This window comes from Pelodiscus sinensis, chromosome 1 (genome assembly GCF_052426305.1).
Source record: "Pelodiscus sinensis isolate ZL-2025 chromosome 1, ASM5242630v1, whole genome shotgun sequence".
Lineage (NCBI taxonomy): Eukaryota > Metazoa > Chordata > Testudines > Trionychidae > Pelodiscus > Pelodiscus sinensis.
Genome location: NC_143052.1, coordinates 303,588,974 through 303,613,356, shown reverse-complemented (window position 1 = coordinate 303,613,356; position 24,383 = coordinate 303,588,974). Strand labels below are relative to the sequence as shown.

The window sequence follows — 24,383 nt, the reverse complement described above, 5'->3', positions numbered from 1 at the left end:
ATTACGTATTGTGTAGGATATGTAACATGCCCAATACCCTATCTGGAGTACATCTTGTCACTCAGGATGTTGCTGCTATGTGCATAGTTGACAGTTGTATGGCTGCATCTGTAATTTGTGGTTATCAGAAACAGAAGTACCTGTACAAGATTGCTTGCCATGTGTTCTTGACATGGTCTCAGGTACCACGCTTCATCTGCATTGTTATGCAAAACATTCCTTCCTCTCACAGCTTCTCCCATGACCTTGCCTGCATGTTTATGTTCACCAGACTTGAGACAGGCCTGGGTTTTGCTTGTTAGAGATCCGCACGTGTTAAAGGGAGACATGGCCATTTACTGTCAAGGCAGGCTCCCCTACACCCACCCAACCTCACCCTGATGCATGAGGTCAGATCCCATAGAGGTTGCAGGTCTCTATTTAAAAGTCAGTTCTGCTGGCCTCCCTGCACTTTTTAAAATTTTCTCCTGAATTACTTCCAAGCTGTTGATCTTTTCTGGGGAATGTGGTGCCAAAAAAGTGAAATAAGCCAGAAGCAGTCACACCTCAGATGAACAATGAGAAACTTCCTGCTTTATGACAAGATTCCTGTATGTAACAAACCCAGCCCAGATGGCTGTCTTTTTTTTTCACTGTCACTCCAGGTCACTTGTTGTTTCCCACTTTTCTCCCTCTCATTATGTCAGTTATATTGACCCCCTCTCTAGGTGCGCTAGTTTGCAGTTCTCTGAAATCAGTCTTGTTCTGCTCAGGTTTCTAATTTCTCTGTGCCCCTCTTTATTATTTCTCTGTCACAACTCATACCTACAACTCCTCCATATTTAGTATCATCTGTGAATTTCAACTTTGATGGACCCCATAAAAGAGACCTTCAAGTGTGCTACTGTCAATGTAGAGCTAACTCCTGAGCTAATTTTCCCTAAAAGCTGCAGAAGATTTACTGCAGGAGTTGGGTATTTTATAATTGTATTTACAAATTCTGCCTGGAGTGGATAAAAAAGGGCAAGATGCTAATAATAATAACAACAACAATAACAATAATCATCATAATAATAACAACAATAATAAACAAAATTAGATAAGGGGGCAGTGCAGGGCCCTTATTCTGATTAAAAAATTTGTGAATTGCTCAGCTTCTTCTGAAGTGCTGCTAGCTGGGGTGATTGTGGAGGGCATAGCAAGTTTTACACAAATGAAGACAAGGGGTTACTTGAGTGAGTATGCAGGCTGTGGAATCAGTGTGGTCTAGTGGAGAGGACTCCAGATAGTGAATCAGAAGACCTGAATTATTTTCCTGGCTATTGATCTGCTCTTTTAGCCTGGGCTAGTTGTTTCATGTTTAGATTGTAAACTCTTTTGGGCAGAAGCTTATTAGCGTAAGTGTTACTATATTGCGTTACTATATTAGCTTATAGCATTACTATATTGTCATCAAGGAAACATTTTCCCCAATTGTTCTTTTATGTTTTGTCCCCAGAAAAACAGAGTAGACATTTACTGTATCCTGGAGAAAGTATTACAGCAGGATGCCCAGGTCCTAGAGAGAAGGCTACTGAGCAAAATAATAACACTTGCCTCAAACCACATGAGAGAGACTCAGGTAAGTTAGACTAACGGAAGTGTTGGAGCATAAGCTTTTGTGGTCAAAGACCCACTTTACTGCTTTTGCAGATTCAGACTAACACGGCTACCCCTCTGATACTCAGGTAAGTTAGTTTTCCCTATATGCTAATGACAGGAATGAAAGCTTAAACTAATTAAAACATTTTTTGTAAACTATATACTGAAACTCCAGGATTAATGACTGCTAGGGGCCCATAGATCCCCACACCGTCCTCCAGAAATCCCAGGTCCTAAGCAGCATGTGACTAGTTTCATCTTGTTCAAGTTACACATGTGCTTAAGTGCTTTGTAAGGTCAGGATATTGTGACATATATCAGATGCAGAGAGGCCTACCGTTTCTTAACAAGCAAGTTTTTTGTGAAGTCTACTAGGGATTTCATTATTGATACTGATTTTCTGTGGAAGGTGCTCTGATACTATGGTGTTAAGCAGCAGGATGAAACCTTAAAACAGAATCTGAGCTATTTCCAAAAGAAGCAGTATTTGGATTTAGGGTATAGTTTATTCAGGAAAATTCTCTGAATATCTTGAAGCTGCCCACCTCCTCTGAGGGAAAAATATCATGTCACTATGATAGCCAATCATCCACCACAAATAGCTAATAGCGAATAGTCTAAGCAGCTTGCAAACAACTGAAAGGCTGACAAGTGTTTAGCCAAACGATTCAATGATTATTTATGACTAATGATTCTGTTCACAGAAAGTTGGGTGGAAAACAGAAATAAAAACTTGATTCATTTGAGCAGCATTGGCTGGTATAGTTGGCTTTAATCACTTCAGTCTCTCTCTTTTTGTATTTTTTAAGGAAGCAACAAATGAACTAAAAGTGGCAGCGAGCAACACATTAGTGGCTCTGGCACGCTGCTATTTCAATGAGGTGATGTATGAGCTTCAATGTCATCTGAAACCACTGGAGCTGTCTGACGAGTTCACTTTGATTACACTGGGCAACCTATCATCAGCCTATAGTATGTCAACTTCCATCTTTTGTTTCAAAGTTATTGTCTTCCATTTAAGGACAGAGGTTCACGCTCTGTACAGCTACACAAAGTGCTATTTGGGGGGCATGAGATGAACTGCTGTGGCTGGTTCTAGTTGCTAGACCATGAGCTATCCACACCAAAGTGCAAGCTCTTATGCCCCATTTGAAGTTCTTAAAGGACAGGATTGAGGAAAATCAGGTCTAGTGGAGCTCTTCTCCATTCCATTTCTCATCCCTCCCCAGTGCTCTCTCTCCTACTCTGGGAGAGGATTGGACATCCGGCACAGCTGCACATTGGTGGAGAATGCTCCTCCTCAGGGTAAATCCCCCACTGATTTTTTACTGCTGCCTTATCATTTGTGTACGCAGCACAAAATGACCTAGGAGCCCATAGCATCCGACCCAGCGGTGTTTCTAAATGCGATAGTAAGAAGGCAGATAACAGTCAATTGTCTGTCTTCCTTTTCTTCTGGTCCTTCTTTTCAGCACTCAAGTGCATTCCTTTTGTGGGAATGACCCTGTACGGCATGAGCTCCATGCGGATGTTAGTCGACGAGAGCAGGCTGAGGCAAGCATTTTGTGGTGGTAAGTGCCAGCACTTATTGTAGATGTCCAAAATGGATATTTAGGGGCCTTGGTACAGAGTTAAGTGACTGATCGTTTACAAACAGGCTCTGAACTGGATTGTACCAGGGGCTGAGTCCTCATGCTCCTGTGGCACTCAGTGGAGTTGAGAGTGCTCCTTACTTTGCTGGAGGTGCTGAGCATTTGTAAGTTCAGGCACTTTATGACTTGTGGATATTTTAAAAATAAACAAAAGCTGATGCTGCCCATGTGCCAGGAAACTCCTGGGGGAGAATGTGCAGGCAACAGATTGAATTACATTTAAAAATTTCCCGTTTTCCACCCCTCCACCCATTCCTCCTCTTTATTTTCTTAATTATCATCTCCTTTCACCCTCTTTCTCTGTCCTCTGGTCTTCTCCACTTCTCTCTTCCTTTGCTTTTTAGTTGATGCTCAAGTAAGGCCACGTCTACACTATGCAGAAGATCAATGCTGCTGCAGTTGATCACCAGGGTCCAAATAAGCAGGTCTAGTGAAGACCCACTAATTCGAACTGAGTGGGTGCTCCCGTTGGCACCGGTAGTCCTGCTTCTCATGAGGAATAACACTCCTGTCAACCTTCCACTGTGTGGACAGTCTGAAAACACGATTTAAGATACGTCAACTCCAGCTACATAATTAACATAGCTGGAGTTGCGTACCTTAAGTCAACTTTCCCCTTTAGTGTAGATCAGGCCTAAGGGCCTAATCCTGCACCTTTGAGATAAATGGGAATTTTGCCATCAGCGTCATAGAACATGGGATTGAGCCTTAATTTTCCTTTCAAGGGCAGGGGGTGCATCTAATTTTAGGGCAAAATGCTGTCAAATCTCAGTATAGCTAATAGGAGTTAGGGGCACTGAACATCTTTCAGACAAACTGTAACCCAATAGGAAATCATACAGTTTTAGGGCTAAATAAGCAATAACTGCAGAGGACATGAATCATTCAGAAAACAGCTGGTCAAAATATTTTGGTTTTTTTATTATATGTTTCATATTTGTTTCCAATTTGATGGAATATTAAACTGAAAAATGTCAATGACAGTTTTAATCAGGATGTGTTCAGTGTTTTTGTGCAGCTAAAAAGGTGGCTGAAATTTGTTGATTTTTGAAACATGTGAATGATCTTTGTAATTTGAAATTTTGAAAAAAACAAGAGTAAACACTTTTAATTTAATTTAAACTACCTTTTCAATCAGCTCTAATTAAGAGGTAACAAGGGAGAAAAAATATGTTTTCAAATGATGGGAATTAAAAAGAGATGGAGAGAGGCAAAAGAGAAGAAAGCCTTTTGAGAAACAAGAAATGGAAAGGAGGGAAGAGAAATAATTCAAAACTGTTATTGGATTTCATCAGCTGTTCCTGAATTGGGCATGGAATTGTAATAAACTACAAGCCTGGGTGTCTTCACTGATGAAGCAACGTATCCTTATTACTATTGCATCCTTTTCATATTGCCTGTCTTTTTTCCTTCCATGCAGTTCTGGAAAAATGGTCAAGGGCAGTAAATGTATATTTTAGTAACTGGGAAAAGTGCCCATTTCCCAGAATGGGTAAATCTCAATTCTGTGATCAAATTCTTCCCCTCTATCGTCATGTGACAAGCAAATGGACCACATGTAAAGATTTGGAGGTGAGAATTGTAGGTTTTCTAAACCATTATGAGAAATTGTATTGTTAAATTCTCTGTGTATGGCATTCTTTGTGATGATGGAGTTCAATGGCAGGTTCTTTGGGATAGAACAGAGTATGATGTAAAACATTTAAAAAAGATTATAATGTCACAAGCTCCTGGAAATTCTGTCTGTACATAGTGTACATAGATTCCAGTTTTGTCACCTGACATGCAGATGAATACAGGAGAATGGGCTAAATTCATTCCTGGCAGATGTCTATTCAGTTCCAGTAGAGTTACAGCAGGAATGAGTTGGTTTAGTGTGCATACTAATCTGGGGAAATATCCCACTTGGGAAAGTTGTGAGGTGCACTAGAATATAATTCTGAAACCAACATCATAGCTGTGTCTAGACTGGAAAAACTTGCCAGCTGTGTACACTGGCTGCTTGAATTTCCGGAAAAGCACTGACGATCTCATGTAAGATCGTCAGTGGTTTTCCGGAAAGATTATGCTGCTCCCGTTCAGGCAAAAGTCCTTTTCCGAAAGACTTTTGCGCAAAAGGGCCAGTGTAGACAGCACAGTAGTGTTTTCCCCCAAAAAAGCCCTGATCGCGAAAATGGCGATTGGGGCTTTTTTGCGGAAAAGCGTGTCTAGATTGGCCACGGACGCTTTTCCGCAAAAAGTGCTTTTGCGGAAAAGCATCCTGCCAATCTAGACGTGCTTTTCCGAAAATGCTTTTAACAGAAAACTTTTCCGTTAAAAGCATTTTCGGAAAATCATGCCAGTGTAGACGTAGCCCATGAGTCTTAATTCTTTACCAGGAAATATTGAGATAGGGCTGTTTCAACAGTGGAAAAGGGAAATTGCACTCATCAGACGTAGAAAAGATGGGCCCATTGCATGATATTGAATGAATTTGTAGGAACATAAATTCTGTGTCTCTTTGTAGCTCAAGCAGGCCATCATCAAAGCCCTTGGTCCCATGATGAGCCTCCTCCTGCATAAAGAAGAGTATCAAGATCAGGTGTTCGAACAGATCCCATGGCTCCTTGAGCAATATAAAGAGGATGTTAATGTTTTTCATGCCACCAAGGTGAGATACTTATTAAAATAACTATCAATGTGTGCGCATAGGTGAACTGCACTAGCTGCTACCAGTGGCGTTTCCTGGTCTACATAGTGACTTGTTAGATAATAGATAAACACACAAGTCTTGATTTTATAGACATGGTGACCCAGGTGACAAGTTTTGTAGGTAAAAGCCTCTCATGAAAAGTATCTTCTGTTTCCTGGAGATGCTAAGGAGGTAAGAAACAAAACACCTGCCCCTCCCCCCCATAAGATACTCCCTCCTTGTGATTTACTGGTACATCCTATCAACTCTGTGTCTCTCTTTTAGATTATAAATAAACTCCTCAGAGCAGGGGCTGCTGTGTGTTGTCTCTGGGCAGTATTAAGTAAACGGCCAGTAGCTGAAAATTAATACTAAGAAGGCCTCAAGTGCATTGCTTTAGATTATATAACTAGATAGATATAAAATCACTGTCTATTTCATCTACCGTTGTGTACAGGGCTGTTGTAGCTGTGTTGGTTCAAGGATATTAGAGAGACAAGGTGGGTGAGATAATATAATTAAAGATATTTTTTCACCCACCTTGTCTCTCTCATTTCATCTACCCTCAGTATCACATGACCAAGGTAACTCTTGTCTGCTGATAGTGAGAGGATGGAGTGAGGGGAGTTGGCTTCAGTAGTATGATTTAGCATGCTCAGTCTATGTGAGCTGGCTCAGTACAAGCCAAGCAGCAAATCCAGGGCCACAACCCTGCTGCCCTTCCCCCCTCCCCACTTCCCCCATGGTTTACTCCCAATCTATGTTGGCTTTCTGGTCCAGAATATGTGGTTGCTTTTGGGACTGGAATACCCATGACTTTGAGGGAATCAATGCCTCATAGACTTGACTAAAAGTATCAGAGGACTACACAAGAGCCTAAATGTAGTAAAATATGTAGATTTCATCAGAGATATCCTGAAAGCTTCAAGCAGCAAAGAAGAAAAGTGTGTAGGTACAGGAAGGAGTTAGACTGTCATCTCATTATCAATAGCCTGGAAGAGAACATAAAATCATCATTGATAAAATTGGCAGATGAAATAAAAATTGGGGAGTGGTAAATAATGGAAAGGACAACTCACTGATTCAGAGTGATATAGATCATTTGGTAAACTGGATGCTAACAATAAATGTGCATTTAAATATGGCTGAATGTAAATAGATGCATCTAGGTGATACATACATGTTGAGGGATGCTTCCTGAGAAGCAGTAACTCTGAAAAATATTTTGGGAAACTTGGTGAATACTCAGCTGAACATGACCTACAAATGCGATGCGGTGGCCAAAAAAGCTGAAGTGATACTGGGATGCATACATGGGGAAATCTCAAGGAGGAATACAGTGGGAAATGCAAAGTTCATTTCCACACTAGAACTGACCAACAGATATTGGTAGATACCCCTGATACTGGCTTCCTGTGAGAAGAGTGCCTTCCACACCCTGCTTGGCTTATAGCAATTCAGCAGGATGCCATTTGGGCTGCACAGAGCCTCAGCCACTTTTCAGCAGCTCATGAACCAAATATTGCAAACATATATGCAATATACAGCCGTGTGCATTAAGAATATTGTCATCCACAGCACCAGCTGGGGGGAACACCTCTGACATCTTAGCAAGGTATTGTAAGCCCCAATAGATGCAGGACTCACTGTGAATCCAGCCAAGTGCCATCTTAGTGAACACAGTAGGAAGGGGAAAACTATAGCTCCTTGATAAATAAGGTCTAAGGCTTGTGTGACTGCCCCACCTCCATGACAAAGAAACAGGTGCCACAATACTTCAGACACAGTGGCTGCTTAGTACCCAACTTCATCACACTGGGCACCCTATTATTGGACCTGATGAAGAACACCCAATCACAGAAAGTCCAGTAATCAGAAGACTGTGAGGAAGCCTTCCAGGCCCTGTGAAAGCAGCTGAACCAAGAGCTGGTCCTATCCCATCCAACTTCACAAAGCCTTCTATCCTTCAAATGGAGGTCTCGGAGGTAGGACCAGGAGTGGTACTATCTCAAGAAGTAGGTGGGAAGGAGCACCAGATCCTTTATCTCAGCTGCAAGCTGTTCTCCTGAGAGACCTGCTGCCCTACTATAGCAAGGGAGGCCCTGGCCATCAAGTGGGTGATCTACACCCTGGGGGTATGTCTACACTACAAAGTTAATTCGAACTAACGGATGTTAGTTCGAATTAACTTTGATAGGCGCTACACTAGTGCTCCGCTAGTTCGAACTTAATTCGAACTAGCGGCGCACTTAGTTCGAACTAGGTAAATCTCATTGTACGAGGACTAAGCCTAGTTCGAATTTACTAGTTCGAATTAAGGGGTGTGTAGCCCCTTAATTCGAACTAGTGGGAGGCTAGCCCTCCCCAGCTTTCCCTGGTGGCCACTCTGGCCAACACCAGGGAAACTCGTCTGCCCCCCTCCCCGCCCCGGACCCCTGAAAGGGGAACGGGCTGGCTACGGTGCCCGTGCCAGGTGCAAGCCTGCCAGCACCCAGCTAGCAGACCCTGCACCTGGCACGGCTCGAGCCAGCCACCCGCTGCCACCCAGCCCTCTCCCTCTTCCCAGGCTGGCGGCTCTCGGGAGCCTGCCCAGGACCGCAAGAGGCGGGCACCCGCCTGGTTTAGTGCGGACATCGTGGACCTCGTCCACGACCTCCGCACTAGGCACAGGAAAGTGGCCGTCTAGGGCACGAGAGCTGCCAGCCTGGCCACCCAGGAGCAGGTGTGCATGAAAATGAAGGTGGTCCACTGAGACCCCCGACCCTGACCCTGAGCTTACAATGGCCATACTGGGTCATACCAAAGGTCCATCTAGCCCAGTAGCCTGTCTGCCAACAGCGGCCAACCCTAGGGACCCTGGAGGGGATGGACCGAAGACAGTGACCCAGCCATTTGTCTCGTGCCATCCCTCTCCAGCCTTCCACAAACCTTGGGCAGGGACACCACTCCTACCCCCTGGCTAATAGCACTCCATGGACCCACCCTCCATCACTTGTTCCAAACCTCTGATCATTGTAGTTGCCCTCCCCTCTCCCACCCTCTCTCTTCCCCTCTCCCACCCCCTTTTCCCAGTCTCCCCGAGTTTTGTTCAGTAAAGAGAGATTCTATTTTTGACCACAAGTACATCAGGAAGGGGGGCTAGGGAGGGGTAAGTGGAAGGAGGTGAGGGAGGAATGGGGTACGAGCTCCCGATGGGCTGGCTCTGCGGGCTTCTGGGGGTGGACGCTCTCCTGCAGCCCCCCAATTGCTCCCTCTCCCCAGATGGCAGCCTGCGGCAAGTACAGCCGGGCTGATGGCCGAGTGGTGTGATGTGCCCAGTGTGGGCACTCAGGGCTCTCCAAGCCAGGACTGCTTTGCAAGCGGGGCACCCCTGAGCACTGTCTGTCCGGGGTGGGGGTTGGGTCCCTTTAAGCACAGCCCTCAGCTTGCCTGAGGCAGCAGCTCCATGCTCTAAGTCCTCATCTGATGCCCTTCCGGCACTGCTTCCGGCCATCCTTAACCCCCGTTCAGGGTCCACTTAATGTGGACATGCTAGTTCGAATTAGCAAAACGCTAATTCGAACTAGTTTTTTAGTCTGGGATATTATGTACTGGGGAAGCCCTTTCAACTGGTCACCAACCACGCATCCCTCAGATGGATTAATAACATGAAGGACACCAGTGCCTCAATCATGAGGTAGTACTTCCCGCTCCAACCCTATGACTTCTGTATGTTACACTGGGCCAGGGAAGGCTTATGCAAACACAGACTTCTCCCAAGTGGAAGGAGACGATGAAGAGGAAGGTCCACCAATGGACACCCTCTTAAGGGGGAGTGTTTGTGACAGAGGATACCCACCATGCATGGTTCAGCGGGAGCTAATCATGATCTGTGGGCTATGCCCCTTCATACTTGCTGGGAATGCTCCAACTGGAACCAGGAAACCAGGATATAAAAGGGAGCAGCTCAGTTCTGTCTAGGCTGACAGCTGAAGGGAGCAGAGGTGCTTTGCAGGCTTTTGTGGAGGGACTGACAGTGCCCTAGGATGCAGAAACCAGCCAGCCTGTGGTTCCAGTTGACCCCCCTTCCCTCCCCACAACCATCCAATGCCACAGATGGAGGAGAGACCACGGAGTTACTGAGATGACCTGCTGCAGAAGAATGGTGGGAAGTAATCTATGTGAACTAAGCATTATTGAGTTGAGGTATTAGACTTTGACTCTGCATGTTTTGGAAGAAACCCCATTGAGCTGCAAGACAAGGCCCTAGGCTGGGACCCTGTGGAGTAGGTAGAGCCTGGTGGAGAAGGGCTGGCCACTAGGCAACACTGGTTTGCCCCAAAGAGTAGTTGAGCACTAGGTTGAACGGTCGTACCTAGAAGGGCTTGGGTCATTGAGCTGAAGAGCCTCATCAAAGGGCTGCTGCACTGACCCTGACTATTAGGCAATGCTGCTCTAAGAACCAGGCCTGCTATGGTGGTTGGGGAGGCTAGGCCACTTGGGCTGCCTTAGTTCTTTAAGTCCTCCACAACCTGATACCATCCAAACAGGGTGGACCTACCCTGTGACAGGTGACTTACTTACAGTCTATAATATCTGCATGGGGAAATATATGTAATGACCTAGCAGAGAAAGGCATGACATGATCCAGTGGCTACAAACTGAAACAGGATACATTCAGATGGGAAATAAGGTCTACCTTTTCAGTGGTGGGATATTAGCCATTCAAACCATTTTCCAAGAGTCAAGGTGATCATTTTAAAATCAAGATTGGATTTTTTTCTGAAAGTTCTGCTTTAGGAATTATTTTGGCAATTTCTAAGGCCTGTGTCATACAGAAGGCCTGACTAGTTGATGACAATCATCCCTTTTGGCCTTGGAATCTATGAATTCCATGAACCTGCTTCAGTCATTGAATATTGCTCCTTTGTATGCCCACCTTCTAACTTTCACCCTCTGTTGTAGAGTCTGAGGCAGCTCTTGGAAGTCTCTGGTGAATATAAGATCCTTCTACCTAAAAGGAAATTTCAAGCCATCTGCAGTGCTCTGCACAACCGGGTGAGGGGAACTTCTTCTTGTATCACTTGAGCTTAAGCACAGCAGATCTGAAGCATATTAACAATAAACATCTTTTGAATGCTAGTGAAGAGCTCGGAGACCTTCTTATGCCTTATTGGTTTCTGCTGGCTTAAGAATAAGCAGATAGTGGTCTCATTTTATTAGCTAAAATCCAGCTCAGTTTGTAAAGCAATTTTAGCATAAGCCAGTTATTAGAGGGAGTTAGAGTTATATAGTAAAAACTGATCCCATCCAAATGGGGAGGACCTAGCCTGTGACAGGGTGACTTAATTGCAGTCTATAATATCTATGTGGGGAAACATATGTAATAATCTAGCAGAGAAAGGCATAACGTGAGCCAATAACTAGAAAATGAAGCTGGACAAATTCAGACTGGAAATAAGGCCTACATTTTTATGGTGGAATAATTAACCATTTGAACCAGTTACCAAGGATCAAGTCTTGATTCAATTAGCTCTGCTGCTAAAAACACTTTGAAAGCAGGAACTTCTGTTATCCAATGCATCGGTCATTGTTTCTGATTCTTGTTGTGCAGTCAGTACCATTTATTTTGGGTTCAGAGCCCTATTTGGAAAGGTAGGAAGTGAGTGCTTAGAAATTAATTGAGCATCTTCTTTTCAGTTGCTTGTTCTGATTAGTTTTCCTTTGATCACTTCTCTTCTTCCCACAGATCTGTTCTCCAACTCAGCAGCTCATCATGGAAAATCAAATGGAGCTGTGCTATTGTATCCTACTGCTAGGTAGGGGAAGAGACTCCAAATTACACAGTAGTTTCCTTGTAACTTCCTTCTTTTGTAGGTGTGGTAAGAATGAGCTTTCAGTTGTTAGTGAGGATGTGATTTCTTCCTTTGCAGCCCGTTCTTCTCCTGATGACCTCATAGCTTTTCTGCACTCGCAGCTGAAGATTAAGAATGAGACTGTTCGTGTGGCATCCCTGAATCTGCTCACAGCTATTATTGGTGCTGACTGTAAGTAACACAGGAGTAACTGTGACTGCTGCGATCATCGCCATCGTGCTGGGGGTTGAGTTGGGGACATCCAGAGCTAAAAGCATGAGCTGCTATAGGTTGCTCTAAAGAACCAAGGCTTTGCAGGCATGGTAGGGCTATAACATACTCATGATCTCTGCAAATGGGGCACAGAGGATCTGTAACACAGGGGCGGATATAGGGCAGGGCGAGCGGGGTGGCCGCCCCGGGTCCCGCGCTTCAAAAAGCCCCGCACACGCGCCGTGGTGCCACCGCGCATGCACATGACGTCACTGTGCATGCGCCGTGGCAAAGGGGGGGCCCCGCGGCATTATGCTGCCCGGAGCCCCGCAAAATGGTCATCTGCTCCTGCTGTAACACATAGAGTCATATAGTCATAGATTATTAGAACTGGAAGGGACCTTGAGAGGTCATCAAGTCCAGTCCCCTGCCCTCATGGCAGGACCAAGCACTGTCTAGATCATCCCTGATAGGTGTCTATCCAATCTGCTCTTAAATACTCCAGTGGTGGAGATTCCACAACTTCCCTTGGCAATTTTTCACAGTGTTTAACCAACCTAACAGTTGGGACGTTTTTCCTAATGTCCAACCTAAACCTCCCTTGCTGCAATTTAAGCCCATTGTTTCTTGTCCTATCATCAGAGGCCAAAGAGAACAATTTTTCTCCCTTCTCCTTGCGACACCCTTTTAGCTGCATGCTCACCAGAGGGTTGGAAATTCACTAAAGGGACCCAGTGCTGCTCTAAGTTACTCCCATGTGGTCACACAGAAATCAACAGGGTTAATTAAGTGCTGAATGTAGCCTAAGATATTTTCAAGGTTCAAATACAAATGTAATCTTGTGGCGGATGCATGTTAATAATAATGAGATAAAAACAAAATAGTACTCCTGACTGAATAAGTATTAGACACTCTAGAATAGATTCCGAATTCTGCTATACTGGTGGTAAACACAGACTAACTTCACTGACCTCCATTTGTCTAACTCTCTTACAATATTTCCATCAGGATAGTATGATGGTGCTATTTACAGAAGTGGAAATACTTCAGACTTAGACTGGTGTAACTGAGATCAGAGCCTGGTCCTATATTTTCCCCGCTGATTCTGTATACGAGTGAAGCTTGGTAGTACTCTTAAATAGGGCCCAGGACACATTCTAATGTGGAGCATGAGTGTTTGGAACAAAGATATACTATACTGCACACTTCTCCTTATCTTTCAGTGCCTGAGACAAGAGTTAGAAAGTTTCTGATTGTGAAGGCAGTGCAATCTGCTCTCAGTGATCAGAGTGCTAAGGTAAGATTGTGTGTGGAATAGTGGTATTGCTGTTAATATCTGGGAAGTATTTCACTCAGTGGAGAGTCTGGCAATGAGACACATTTTTAGGCTGAGATTATTAATAGGGTTTCAATTAATCACAGTTAACTAAAAATTAATGGGATTAAAAATTGAAATTTATTACATATTTTTGTGGTTTTTTACATTTTCAAATATATTGATTTCAATTACAACACAATGACAAGTGTGTACTATGCACTTTATATTATTTTTATAACAAACATTTGCATTGTAAAAATGACAAAAGAAATAATATTTTTCAATTCATCTCATACAAGTGATGTAGAGCAATCTCTTTAGCGTGAAAATGCAACTTACAAATGTAGATATTTTTTGTTAACTGTAACAAAACAATGTAAAACTTTAGAGTCTACAAGTCCATTCAGACCTACTTCTTGTTCAGCCAGACACTAAGACAAACAAGTTTGTTTACATTTATAGGAGAAAATGCTGCCTTTTTCCTAATTACAGTGTCACCTGAAAGTGAAAACTGGCATTTGCATGGTACTTCTGTAGCCAGTGTTGCAAGGAATTTACATAACGGATGTGTTAATCATTTGTACTTCAGCCACCATTCCAAAGAGATAAAAGCAAAAGCAAAAGGACTCTCATATCCTGTCTCATATTGCATGCAGAAGGGATAATAATAACTCGTGCATAATCTCTACCCTTGCAGGTGAGGATGGCAGCTCTCCATTTTGTCCTGAAGCTGCTCAGTTCAGGAAGTGTGGAGAATTGTGCAGCAGGGGATATGGTTGCATACGTTTTCAGAGAGTTCGATGTGTCCACCAGAAATCTGGTAAGGAGAGTTCTTAACACTTAGGACTCAGTTCTGCCATTCTGGCATGCTGATTGTTCCCCTTGACTTCAGTGGGAGCTTTGGATGCTCAAGGATGCAGCTGGACTGAAGGATTAGAGCTAGAATCTGATCAGTGATATTCGTGTAAAGCCAGGGTAATGCCCCTGACTTCAGTGGCATTATTTTGGATTTACACAAGTGTAACAGAGACCAGAATCTGATTCTGGATATTTACATCTGACAGTGCGACCTACATTCCTTAGACCTTGGGCAAGTCAGTGAAAATTCTGACAACACAATCTTTCAGTGAAATGCTCTTGTATAAGGAAGCACATCTTTTTTATAAATAGACTCTCCAAAGAACACACTGGTGCCCAATCCTGTGGCTGCTGAAGCATACATCAACTATTAGCAAAACACTGAAGTTATGCAGCCTACATCAAGATGTCTAGAACCTGGAAAAGTTTGCTGCACACTTCATACTCTGTTCTATGTGTACTAGTTCAAAATCTTTTCAATGGGTATTTCCAGCTATGGGCAGAGTCATGGACTCCAGACACAGAGTTCCATGATGGGATCCATGATATACATTAACTTTACAGTAAGTTGTTGAGGATCTTAGCTCTGCCTGGCCCTTTAGCTACGAAGTGGGAGCTTATGGCAGTACTCACCAACTGCCTCTTTTTCATGCTACCCATCTCAAAGAAAGTAGGAGGCAACTCTTTCTCATCAGGCCACATTTGCTCTTATTTAAACTGAAATCAGTAGAGCTGATCAATATTTAGTTTGGTGTAAGGAAGAACAGAATTTAGCCTATAGATAGACTCACATTCACTATGCACAGAATGATCAAGCTGCTTGGGGCATCAGAACAAACAGAATGGCTCCCTCTAGGTTCTGCATATTTATTTCCACTGGGCAGAGTCTGAGTGGCTCTCCTCAGAGATAAAAAGAAGAAATGTTCTTTTTTGAAAATTTTTCAAAAAATGAATACTGTTCAGGGAACTCTTTTATAGAATCATAGAACGTGCTAAAAGCAGAACCAATTCCAACTAAATCATCTCAGCCAGGGCTTTGTCAAGCTGGGACTGAAAAACCTCTAGGGATGGAGATCTCACCACCTCCCTCAGTAACCCATTCCGGTGCTTCACCACCCTCCTCGTGAAATCGTTTTTCCTAAGATCCACCCCCCCACACACAACTTGAGACCACTGCTTCTTGTTCTGTCATCTGTCACTACTGAGAACAGCCTCTCTCCATCTTCTTTGTGTCCCCTTGTGCTGGGGTTTTCCTAAGCCTGGGTTCTGACCCACCAGTTAGGTGTTTCTGTTATTCTCTTCCCTTAAGAATCTCCATCATTCGAGGTTTTTAATGCCAGGCTTGGCAAAGCCATGGCTGGAATAATTTAGTTGGGGCTGGCCCTGCTTTGAGCAGGGGGTTGGACTATATGACCTCCTGAGGTCCCTTCCATCCTTAATCCATGATTTTATGATTTGTGCACTCCTAATGCAATGGAAAAGCTCTCCTAGGTCAATATTCAGAAAGGCTTTGTAAGAAATAGACACCGCTTCTACAGCCAGTGTTTTCCCACTAGCTAGTAAATTCTATGTATCTATCTCATAGCAGGGGACAAAACTTCCCTCCCAGGATGTTCAGGAAGAAAGCACTATCCAAACTATGTGCATTCACATCCTGCAAGGCCTGGACATATCAGTCACTGGAATGACCCAAGTAAGTGACATGTTGCTACTGCTTCGTGAAATAAAGACATTCTTCCGTATATCTACTGTACCTCTCCATAAGGAAGCTTCTTGCCAGTCAGGATAATGGAGGTACAGCATGTCAAGTTCATGTCAGAGATGATGGGACCTCTGTATCATGGAGGAAGCGATTCACAGTACAGACAAAATAAAAAGGAACTTCACTGGAAGGAACCATAATGCAGTGGTCTTCTGTTAATTACCACGATTGCCTGAGTGCAACGTCTCCTTAGATTCCCCATGAATACCTTGGAAATGTAGACTTGGTGATCCTGTATTTAAACAGTTATTGGGGCCGTGATTGTGCCTTCTGTATGTCTGAAAAGTGCAGGATGAATTTATGGTGCTGTCTAAGTAGCTTTATAATGCAGGGAAAGATGATTCATCTCCGGATGAGAACCAGATTGCTAATGCTCTCCAAACAAGGCAGTGTACTTAAAATGTAGAGAGAGGGATCACTGGGACAGATAGAGTGAGATGATGGCGGAGGGGAGGAGAAAGTGAGATCGAGATAAGGTAACGAGATAGGGAAGGGTCAGTGATGACTAAATGGAGAAGGTGCATGACAGAAGGATTCAGCCAGTAGGAGGTGGGGGAATGAAAATAGCCAAGTGTTGAACTGTCTTGCTCTTCTGTGCAGGTGTTATGGCCAAGGCTTTTAACGTATGTGGTGCCAACTCAGTATACTGGCACTTTGAAGCCTCTCTGCAGATGCCTCCAGGAAATGGCTGAGAAAAAGATGCAAGAAGGAGGAGAAGCTGCTTGCCTGGACTATAGTGGACAAGGTTTATAACAGAAACTCTTTCATTTATTCTCACCAGCCACTATGAAATGACCAGATTCAGCCTGTTCCAATTCTCTCATCTTCAGTCAAGAGACTAAAAGGAATGCAGGATGATCTTGGGATTAAAACATGGCAATGGGAGGGAGCTAGAAATTGGGGGTTCTGGTTCCAGATCACCACCAAAATTCTGATCTAACATTGGGGAAATCACTTGCTCTCTCTCAGCTTTCCCACTTGTGAAATTGAGGACTAGTTAATGCCAGTTTCTTAGAGGTGCTATGAGGAGGAATTAACTCATGTTTGTAAAACACTTTTGAGATGCTCTGCCTGAAAACACTATGGAAATGCAAATATTATCAGCTGCATGCAACGCTGGTGGGCACATTGGAAATGGCTAGGTGAACAACATCAGCGGGATTCTCCAAAGTCTGGCATAATTAATGATCTTCTATTTCTTTTCCCAGGGAAACTCCCTACACCTCAGGGATTGCTGGCACGACTCCTGGTAAGTAGACCATGGAGGACAGGTTTTCTGAGAAATGTGAAGTGGAACAGTTAAGTATAAAAATCAGTTTTCCAGCTAAATGCTTTAGGCTGAAGAATGTGTATGATTGGGTCTCTCTCCACCCTCCCCGATCAGACAGAGACACACTGTTCTACACCCTCATGCTAGTTAGAATACTTTCTTCTTTAGGAAGTCACTGCAGTAGAAGCAGCAGCTCTACAGTGTGTAGTCTCCACAGTGAGAGAATCTGAAATATTTCCTCCTTCAGGAACAAGCTGGTATCTTGCTGCAGAACTTAGCCTGTGCTTTCTCCCTCATTGACAGGTTGTAGCCTCATCTCCTTATGAAAGAGAAGGACACGGATATTCTGTCTTGCAGCTGCTAAAAGCCTTGCACCAAAATATCCATGCAGCAGTGGGTGAGATGTGGGGAGTAAAGATTCCAGCTCTGCTGCAGCACCTTGAAGGTAAAGTGCTAGTTGGGAGTGACGTGGTCCATGGAGGATAGAAGAGAAAGCAGAAAATGCAGATTCCTATTGACATGTGTGGTGCCATGCATGTTGCAGTCCGTGGGAATAGTGTGGAATTGAAACTGGGGTTCTAGACACCTCACAAAATTTTTCTACAATTGTGAACCAGTGAGCTAACTCCAGTGTCAAACCGGGGGCCAACCACTTAGGATGGAATCAGGCCAGGAAGGTTTCAGTTGAATGACCATTTTACAGCAGTATCTTCCTGATCTTAGCTAGGTGATAATCTTACATGAGATCATCAGTGTTCTTGCGGAAATTCAAGCGGCCAGTGTAGACAGCTGGCAAGTTTTTCCTCAAGAGCAGATGATTTTGCAGAAAAACTTGCCAGTCTAGACTCAGCCTATGTTTCTTGTCAAGATTAGTTCAATTTAAAAATCCACAGTTTTTCTTTCTGTTAGGAAACTTAATCCATATATTAGCGATAGAATCCATGCCTGTCACAACAAAGCTACGTTGACCAAGTGGGTGCCCTACATATAATGTGTAATCTACGTATTGTAGGCCTGATGTCTTTCACCAATTTTACAGTCGTATGAAACTATTGACATCAGTGGGAAAAAATTTAGCGTTGGTTGGGTCTATACTACGGGGTTATGTCAATATGGTTATAGTGACAAAGCTAGGACAATATAGTCTCTGTACTATGTAACTGTGAGCCAGCAAGCTAAGTTGCACAACTTCAGTTATGTGAATAATGTATCTGAAATCGATACACTTAGATCTACTTACCAGATGCTTTCCTGTCAACTCTACCTACTGTCCTCATTCTGGTGGAATTCTGGAGTTGATAGGAGAGTACTTGGTGGTCAATATATCGCATATATACTAGAGGCAATAAATTGACCCTTTCTGGATCAATCGCTGCCTGTTGATCCAGTGGTTAGTGTAGGTATACCCTAAGTGACGCACAATCCCAATGTGTTTCTGATATATATTGGACCCGACAATTTTCAAGTGGGCTTGCTATTAAAAAAAAAAGAGCTGTATCTTCCCTGGCTGCTGTTTCTGTACAGAGTCCACAGCACTATGTTCTGCAGACATTAAAGAAGGGTAAGTTAGAGCCGGCTGTTCAGAAACAGGGCCAGATTCTTAGTCGATGTAAATCAGTATAATTCCACTGACTTCAGTAAAGCTACACAAGTTTAGGATCAAGTCAGAATCTTGTATTATGCAGGAAAAATGTGCATGCATATTTAAGTCCAGTTTTCTGATGTTCTAAATAGGAATGTAAGTAACTAGTTGACTATCTGATAAGCAAAAGCTTATCGGATACATGACTAGTTCCTTGACCAGTTGCTTCCCCCCCTCTTGCTGCATCTAGCAGCGACAGCAAGTGGGGGGAGCAGGAGCCAGTGCTGGGGAGAGCCGGCTTAAAAGCTGGTTTCCCCCAAGCACCATCTCCGCAGGAGACAGGGTAGTAGCGGGTACTGGATGCGAGCCGGAAATCAGCTTATTCCTGACTTGTGCTCCATCCCAGATGCTGCGACTCTGCTTTTTAAATGTATTAAGAGCCTGCCATCTCTTAATACATTAAAAAATCAGAAGCTCAGCAGGGGAGAGCTAGCGTGAGCCAGCAGTCAGGTATCCCGGCTCGCGCTTCAGCCTTTTATATGTATTAAGAGCCTGTCAGCTCTTAATACACTTTAAAGGTAGAGCCGCAGCAGGGTTAGCTGCCGGGACTGAGAGCTAACCCTGCTGCGGCTCCCCCGCTTATTGACTAATCAACTAGTCGATGGAAAATTCATCAACTAGTCAATTAGTCGATTAAACGATATTTAATGTCCCTAGTGCTAAATAGTTTGATGAGACGTCCAGTGCCCTCAGCTCCCATTGAAGTCAAAAGTAATTAGGAGCAGGGCTGTCAGGGGTTGTAGGGCGCTTGGGGCACTCCCCAGGGGCGAGGCTTAGGGCAGCCCACCAGCCCCAGGCCCTACCTTGCCTCTGCTTCACCTTTTCTCCAAACTCTGCCCCTGTTTTGCCCTACCCTATCCCTTCCTGCCCCTGCTCTGCCCTGCTGCTGAAGCCCCCTCTTCTGAGCTGAGGGATTACTGGGGGGTCCTGGTGCAGGATGGCAGTAGGATGGGCTCCTGCCTTCAAAATCACCAAAGCAACAGGAGTGACAATGGCTCGGCAGCCCGCTTCTTTGCCCCACAGCCCTCTCCCAGCATTGCCGTGGCCATGGGAAGCGCATTGCCTTGGAGCCGGGGCACCTTGCTTCCTACTGCCACAGATACAATGCACACAGCAGGCTGGGAGAGGGCAGTGTGGCAGGGTGGGGCAGGGCAGAGCAGGCTGCTGGGTCTCTCTTGGACCCATCCATAGGACAACTGAGGTGGCCACCATGGGCTCTCCCAAAGTAGGAGCTGGGGTGGCAACCCCAAAGTATCCTATGGAGTGTCCAGCATCTCGCTCCTCGTGGGTTGACTGACTCTGAATAAAAATGATACTTGTTCTTAGCCCAGTAGAGAACTTTGGCATCGGTCCTTTTTATCATTGAAATCCCAGGTATGTTACATTGGCATCGGTCCCTTTTATCATTGAAAGCTCAGGTAGTTTTAAGAAGATTGACTGCAGAGGGTATATTGGGGACAGCTATTCTTGCTGTTGTAAATTACACTGTTGTTTTGCCTCCTGCTTTATAGGAAACACAGAGAATTCTCTGAACCACGAACAGTGGGAGCACATGCTGCTTCAGGTACAGGATGACTTTCAGATGTATTAGCATACATCCCCGCACCCAAATGTATCAGCTGGGAAAGAATTAATTATAAATTATTCATTATTAGCAGAGTGGGACAAATCATTTTATTTGCAATGTTTGTTTGATGAAATATGGGGTTTTTTTTCAAAAACATTTTCATGGAAACTTTTTATTTTGTATTATCTTTCGACCAAAAACAAAACAACCCCAACCCAAACAGAAAATATTTAGGTTTTTTTTAAACGGATGGGGGGGAGGGGGTTTCAGTAGTTTTCCTGTTTATTTCTTTTTTTATCCTCTTTTCAATCAGAAAATGGAAGAGGGAAAAAAGGGATGGTGATGAGGGGTAAGAAAAGGAGAAAACAAAGAACTGAAAAATGGTTTTAGTTTTTCACTTTTTGTTTGTGGCATTGAAAATCAAGAAAACAAACAAACAAAAAATTCCACCTGTTTTGCGAAACAGACTTACCATTTTTCAGACTGCTCTAATTATAAATAGCTTCATAGTACCACTGGGAATGACACAGAACTTAACCTGAAAACCAGCATGCTAATGATGGTAGTGCATCACTGGGGTACTCGTAAAGGAGTCTTTCTTACTTTTTACATTCAAAAGAAAATCTATGATGTGAAAACCTAAAAAGCAGCAAAGACAAGACAAGGTTTGGTGACTTTCTCATGTATCTTTTTCTAGTTAGAGCTCTTTACAGTCTCGTGTAAATCGAGACAAGGAACATTTTTGTGGCAAGTGCTGAAAACGAAATGAAAGAACTTAGTGACAGATAAGCCTGAGAAGGTCTGGGGAAATTCTGGATTACTCACCAGAATTTTCCATTCTTCTTCAAGTGCTTGCTCCTGTCCATTCCAATACGTGTGTGCATGTTCCATGCACACAATCACTAGGGCTGTGTCTAGACTGGCAGGTTTTTCCGCAAAATCATCTGCTTTTGGGGAAAAACTTGCCCGCTGTCTACACTGGCCGCTTGAATTGCCGCAAAAGCACTGACGATCTCATGTAAGATTGTCAGGTCTTTTGCCGAAATACTGTGCTGCTCCCGTTCGGGCAAATGTCTTTTTCCGAAAACCTTTTGCTCAAAAGGGCCAGTGTAGACAGCAGAGATTTGTTTTCCGCAAAAAAGCCCCGATCGCGAAAATGGCGATTGGGGCTTTTTTGCGGAAAAGCACGTCTAGATTTGCCACAGACACTTTTCCACAAAAAGTGCTTTTGCGGAAAAGCGTCCGTGCCAATCTAGAAGCTCTTTTCCGAAAATGCTTTTAACGGAAAACTTTTCTGTTAAAAGCATTTCCGGAAAATCATGCCAATATAGACGTAGCTTTTTTACTAGCAGTACTGTTGGATCAGATTTGGAAACTTCTGGAGTGGCGCTTTCAGGGTGAGCAATGTATGTTGATCCCTCCTGAGCTGATCAGCCGTCCAGGTCCTTCCTACCGCCAGTGATGGTCTTTGGAGAATTTGATTTCATGTTTTGCAAGGCATCTCTTGCTGTAGTTATTGTACGTTGTTCTGACTTAATTGTCATTTCAGTGTAATAATTAGCATTTTTAGTAGTCAATAGTAAATTTCCTTGGGGGGGGGGGGTTTCCTCTTTTTGTTTTCCATTCTCCCCATTCATGGGGCATGTAGCAACCCTAGGGATTTAAGCACTGTGACTCCTGAGGCTAGACTAGGTCCAGAGAGGACTTGCATGCTGCTTGCTTCACGTGCTTAGGTGGAGGCCATCTGCTAAATAAGTGCATCATTTGCAAAGGCTTTATGCCCAGAACAAAGGAAGAAAGAGACTGGCACTTGAAACTCCTGCTTATAGAGTCTGCACTTCTACCTCCAGTTCTGGAGCTGGCACCGGATCAGATCACCACAGATTTCTGGATGCTGAGCACAGTAGAAGTGGGATATTCTGTCTAGTTCGTTACCCGCCTACCCTCCCACCCACCTGTCACATGCCTCTTCAGGGACTCTTTAACAAGTAACTCTTTGTCGAGGAGGTGCAATGGCTCCTTACACTGGCGGCGATAGAGGGGGTTCCTCAGGAGTTCAGGGACAGGAGTTTCTACTCCTGATATTTCCTTATCCCCAAGGGCAACAGTGGGCTCAGGTCCATTCTGGACCTTCGAAACATCAACACATTCATAAGAAGGTTCAAGTTTCATATGGCCTCTCTGGCCACCATTATCCCCTACCTAGACCCGGGGGACTGGAATGCCACCCTCGATTTGAAGGATACGTACTTCCATATTTCAATCATCTCCGCACACAGCAAATTCCTGAGATTTGTACTCAACAGCCCTGCATTACCAATTCATTCTGCTCCCATTCAGTCTCTCCATGACCCCACCTCTATTCACAAAGTGCATAGGAGTGCAGTGGCAGCCTTCCTGAACAAAAATTGGGTACAGATCTTCCCGTACTTGGATGACTGACTCATCAATGGCCAAGTTTAGAAACAGGCTCTCGATCCTGGGGTGTTGATGTAAGCCACTTCTAGTGACCTAGGTCTCATTCTGAATGTACCTAAGTCCACACTGGTCCCTCCCGACACAAGAGACAGAGTTCTAGACTCCACGTGGGCAAGAGTCTTCCTGCCCAAATCCCAGTTTCACACCATCATAGACCTCATTGGCAGCCTCCAGTGGTTCACCACCACTGCAGAAAGGAGCTACATGAGGCTTCTTGGGCACATGGAGGCCTGCAAATTTGTCCTATAGCATGCCACGCTGTGGCTTTGCCTTTTAAGGGCCTGGTTAGTGTACAAGCCCAACAAGGATTTGTTGCATAATTTGGTCACCCTTCTCACCTTAGTTCTAATCTAGAATATCTCAACTGGTGGCTTCAACCTCAGGGGTCTGTGAGGGAGTGCCCTTTGCCAATCCCAACTCTCTTTCTCTGGTCCTGGACGCATTGGATACAGGCTGCGGGGACATACCTGGGCAGCTCAGAACTAAGGGCCTGTGGTCACAATCAGAACTACTGCTGCACATTGGTGTCAGAGGGCTCAGGGCAGTTCACCTCGCCTTCCTTCCCCAACTGCAGGGCAGGTGTGTCTCATTACTGACAGACAACACCACAGTGATGCCCTGCATAAACCAACAAGGCGGTGCTTGCTTCTCTCTTCTATGCCTGGAACCCCTTCACCTGTGGGACTTCGGTGTAGATCACCACATCTACCTGTTCGCCTCTTACCGTCAGGGATGCAAAAAAACCTACAAGACCATTTCAGCTGCTCAGTCAACACCCGTGAATGGTTCCTCAGGACAGATATTGTCCTTTCTGTCTTCCAAAGTTGGTGTTATCCCTAAATGGGCCTGGTTGCCACAAGGAGCAACAATAAGTGCATCCAGTTCTGTTCCTTCCAGACCCACAGTTGTGGATCGGTAGCAGATGCAATCAAGATATCGTGGTCCAGTCACCTGGTGTACATGTCTCTGCTCTTTCCTCTAGTACACAAGGTTCTCCTCAAGATCTGGCAGGACAAGGCGGAACTCATCCTCAGAGCAGCAGTGTAGCTGCAGCAGCATAGGCTCAGCAGCCTGGTGAACCAATTTGTAGACAGACCGATAATCCTTCTGCTCCATATCCTGATTTCATCACCGAGGACCATCACCAGTTACAGCACCCTCACCTGGGGCACCTCCATTTCATGGTGCAGAAACTCCATGGTTAAACCAGCTCGAGCTACAGTGCTCAGACTCCATTAGAAAGGTTCTGTTGGGCAGGAGGCAACCCTCCCCTTGGGCAACATACCTAACAATCTGGAAGTGATTTTCAGTTTGGTCCCTCGAAAAGTACATCCCCCTACAAGAAACCTCCATCTCCCTTGTGCTTGACTACTTTTTATACCTTAACCAGTGCCAGGGACTGACACTGTCATCCATTAACGTCCACGTAGTGGTTATTTGCCTTCCATCCTGGGGCTGGGGAAAGATCTCTGTTCAGCAATGCTATGCTGGGATGTTT

General features: G+C 44.4%; 1 protein-coding gene and 1 long non-coding RNA gene across 2 annotated transcripts in view; both read left to right on the top strand.

Annotated features, from left to right (window-relative positions):
• The window catches only part of LOC142824851 (maestro heat-like repeat-containing protein family member 2B), a 36,819-nt gene extending 24,842 nt beyond the window's left edge, over positions 1 to 11,977 (top strand). The window contains exons 2-5 of the mRNA XM_089777521.1: positions 5,779 to 5,922; positions 10,888 to 10,980; positions 11,672 to 11,741; positions 11,856 to 11,977. Of these exons, the coding sequence (XP_089633647.1) occupies positions 5,779 to 5,922; positions 10,888 to 10,980; positions 11,672 to 11,741; positions 11,856 to 11,977 (429 nt within the window). The remainder of the gene's footprint in view (positions 1 to 5,778; positions 5,923 to 10,887; positions 10,981 to 11,671; positions 11,742 to 11,855) is intronic.
• A 1,236-nt stretch (positions 11,978 to 13,213) lies between these two features.
• On the top strand, positions 13,214 to 16,231 carry LOC149525784 (uncharacterized). Its single transcript, XR_016348862.1, has 3 exons — positions 13,214 to 13,287; positions 14,006 to 14,128; positions 15,752 to 16,231. It is a non-coding gene; the product is annotated as an uncharacterized LOC149525784 (long non-coding RNA).
• The last annotated feature ends 8,152 nt before the right edge of the window (positions 16,232 to 24,383 follow it).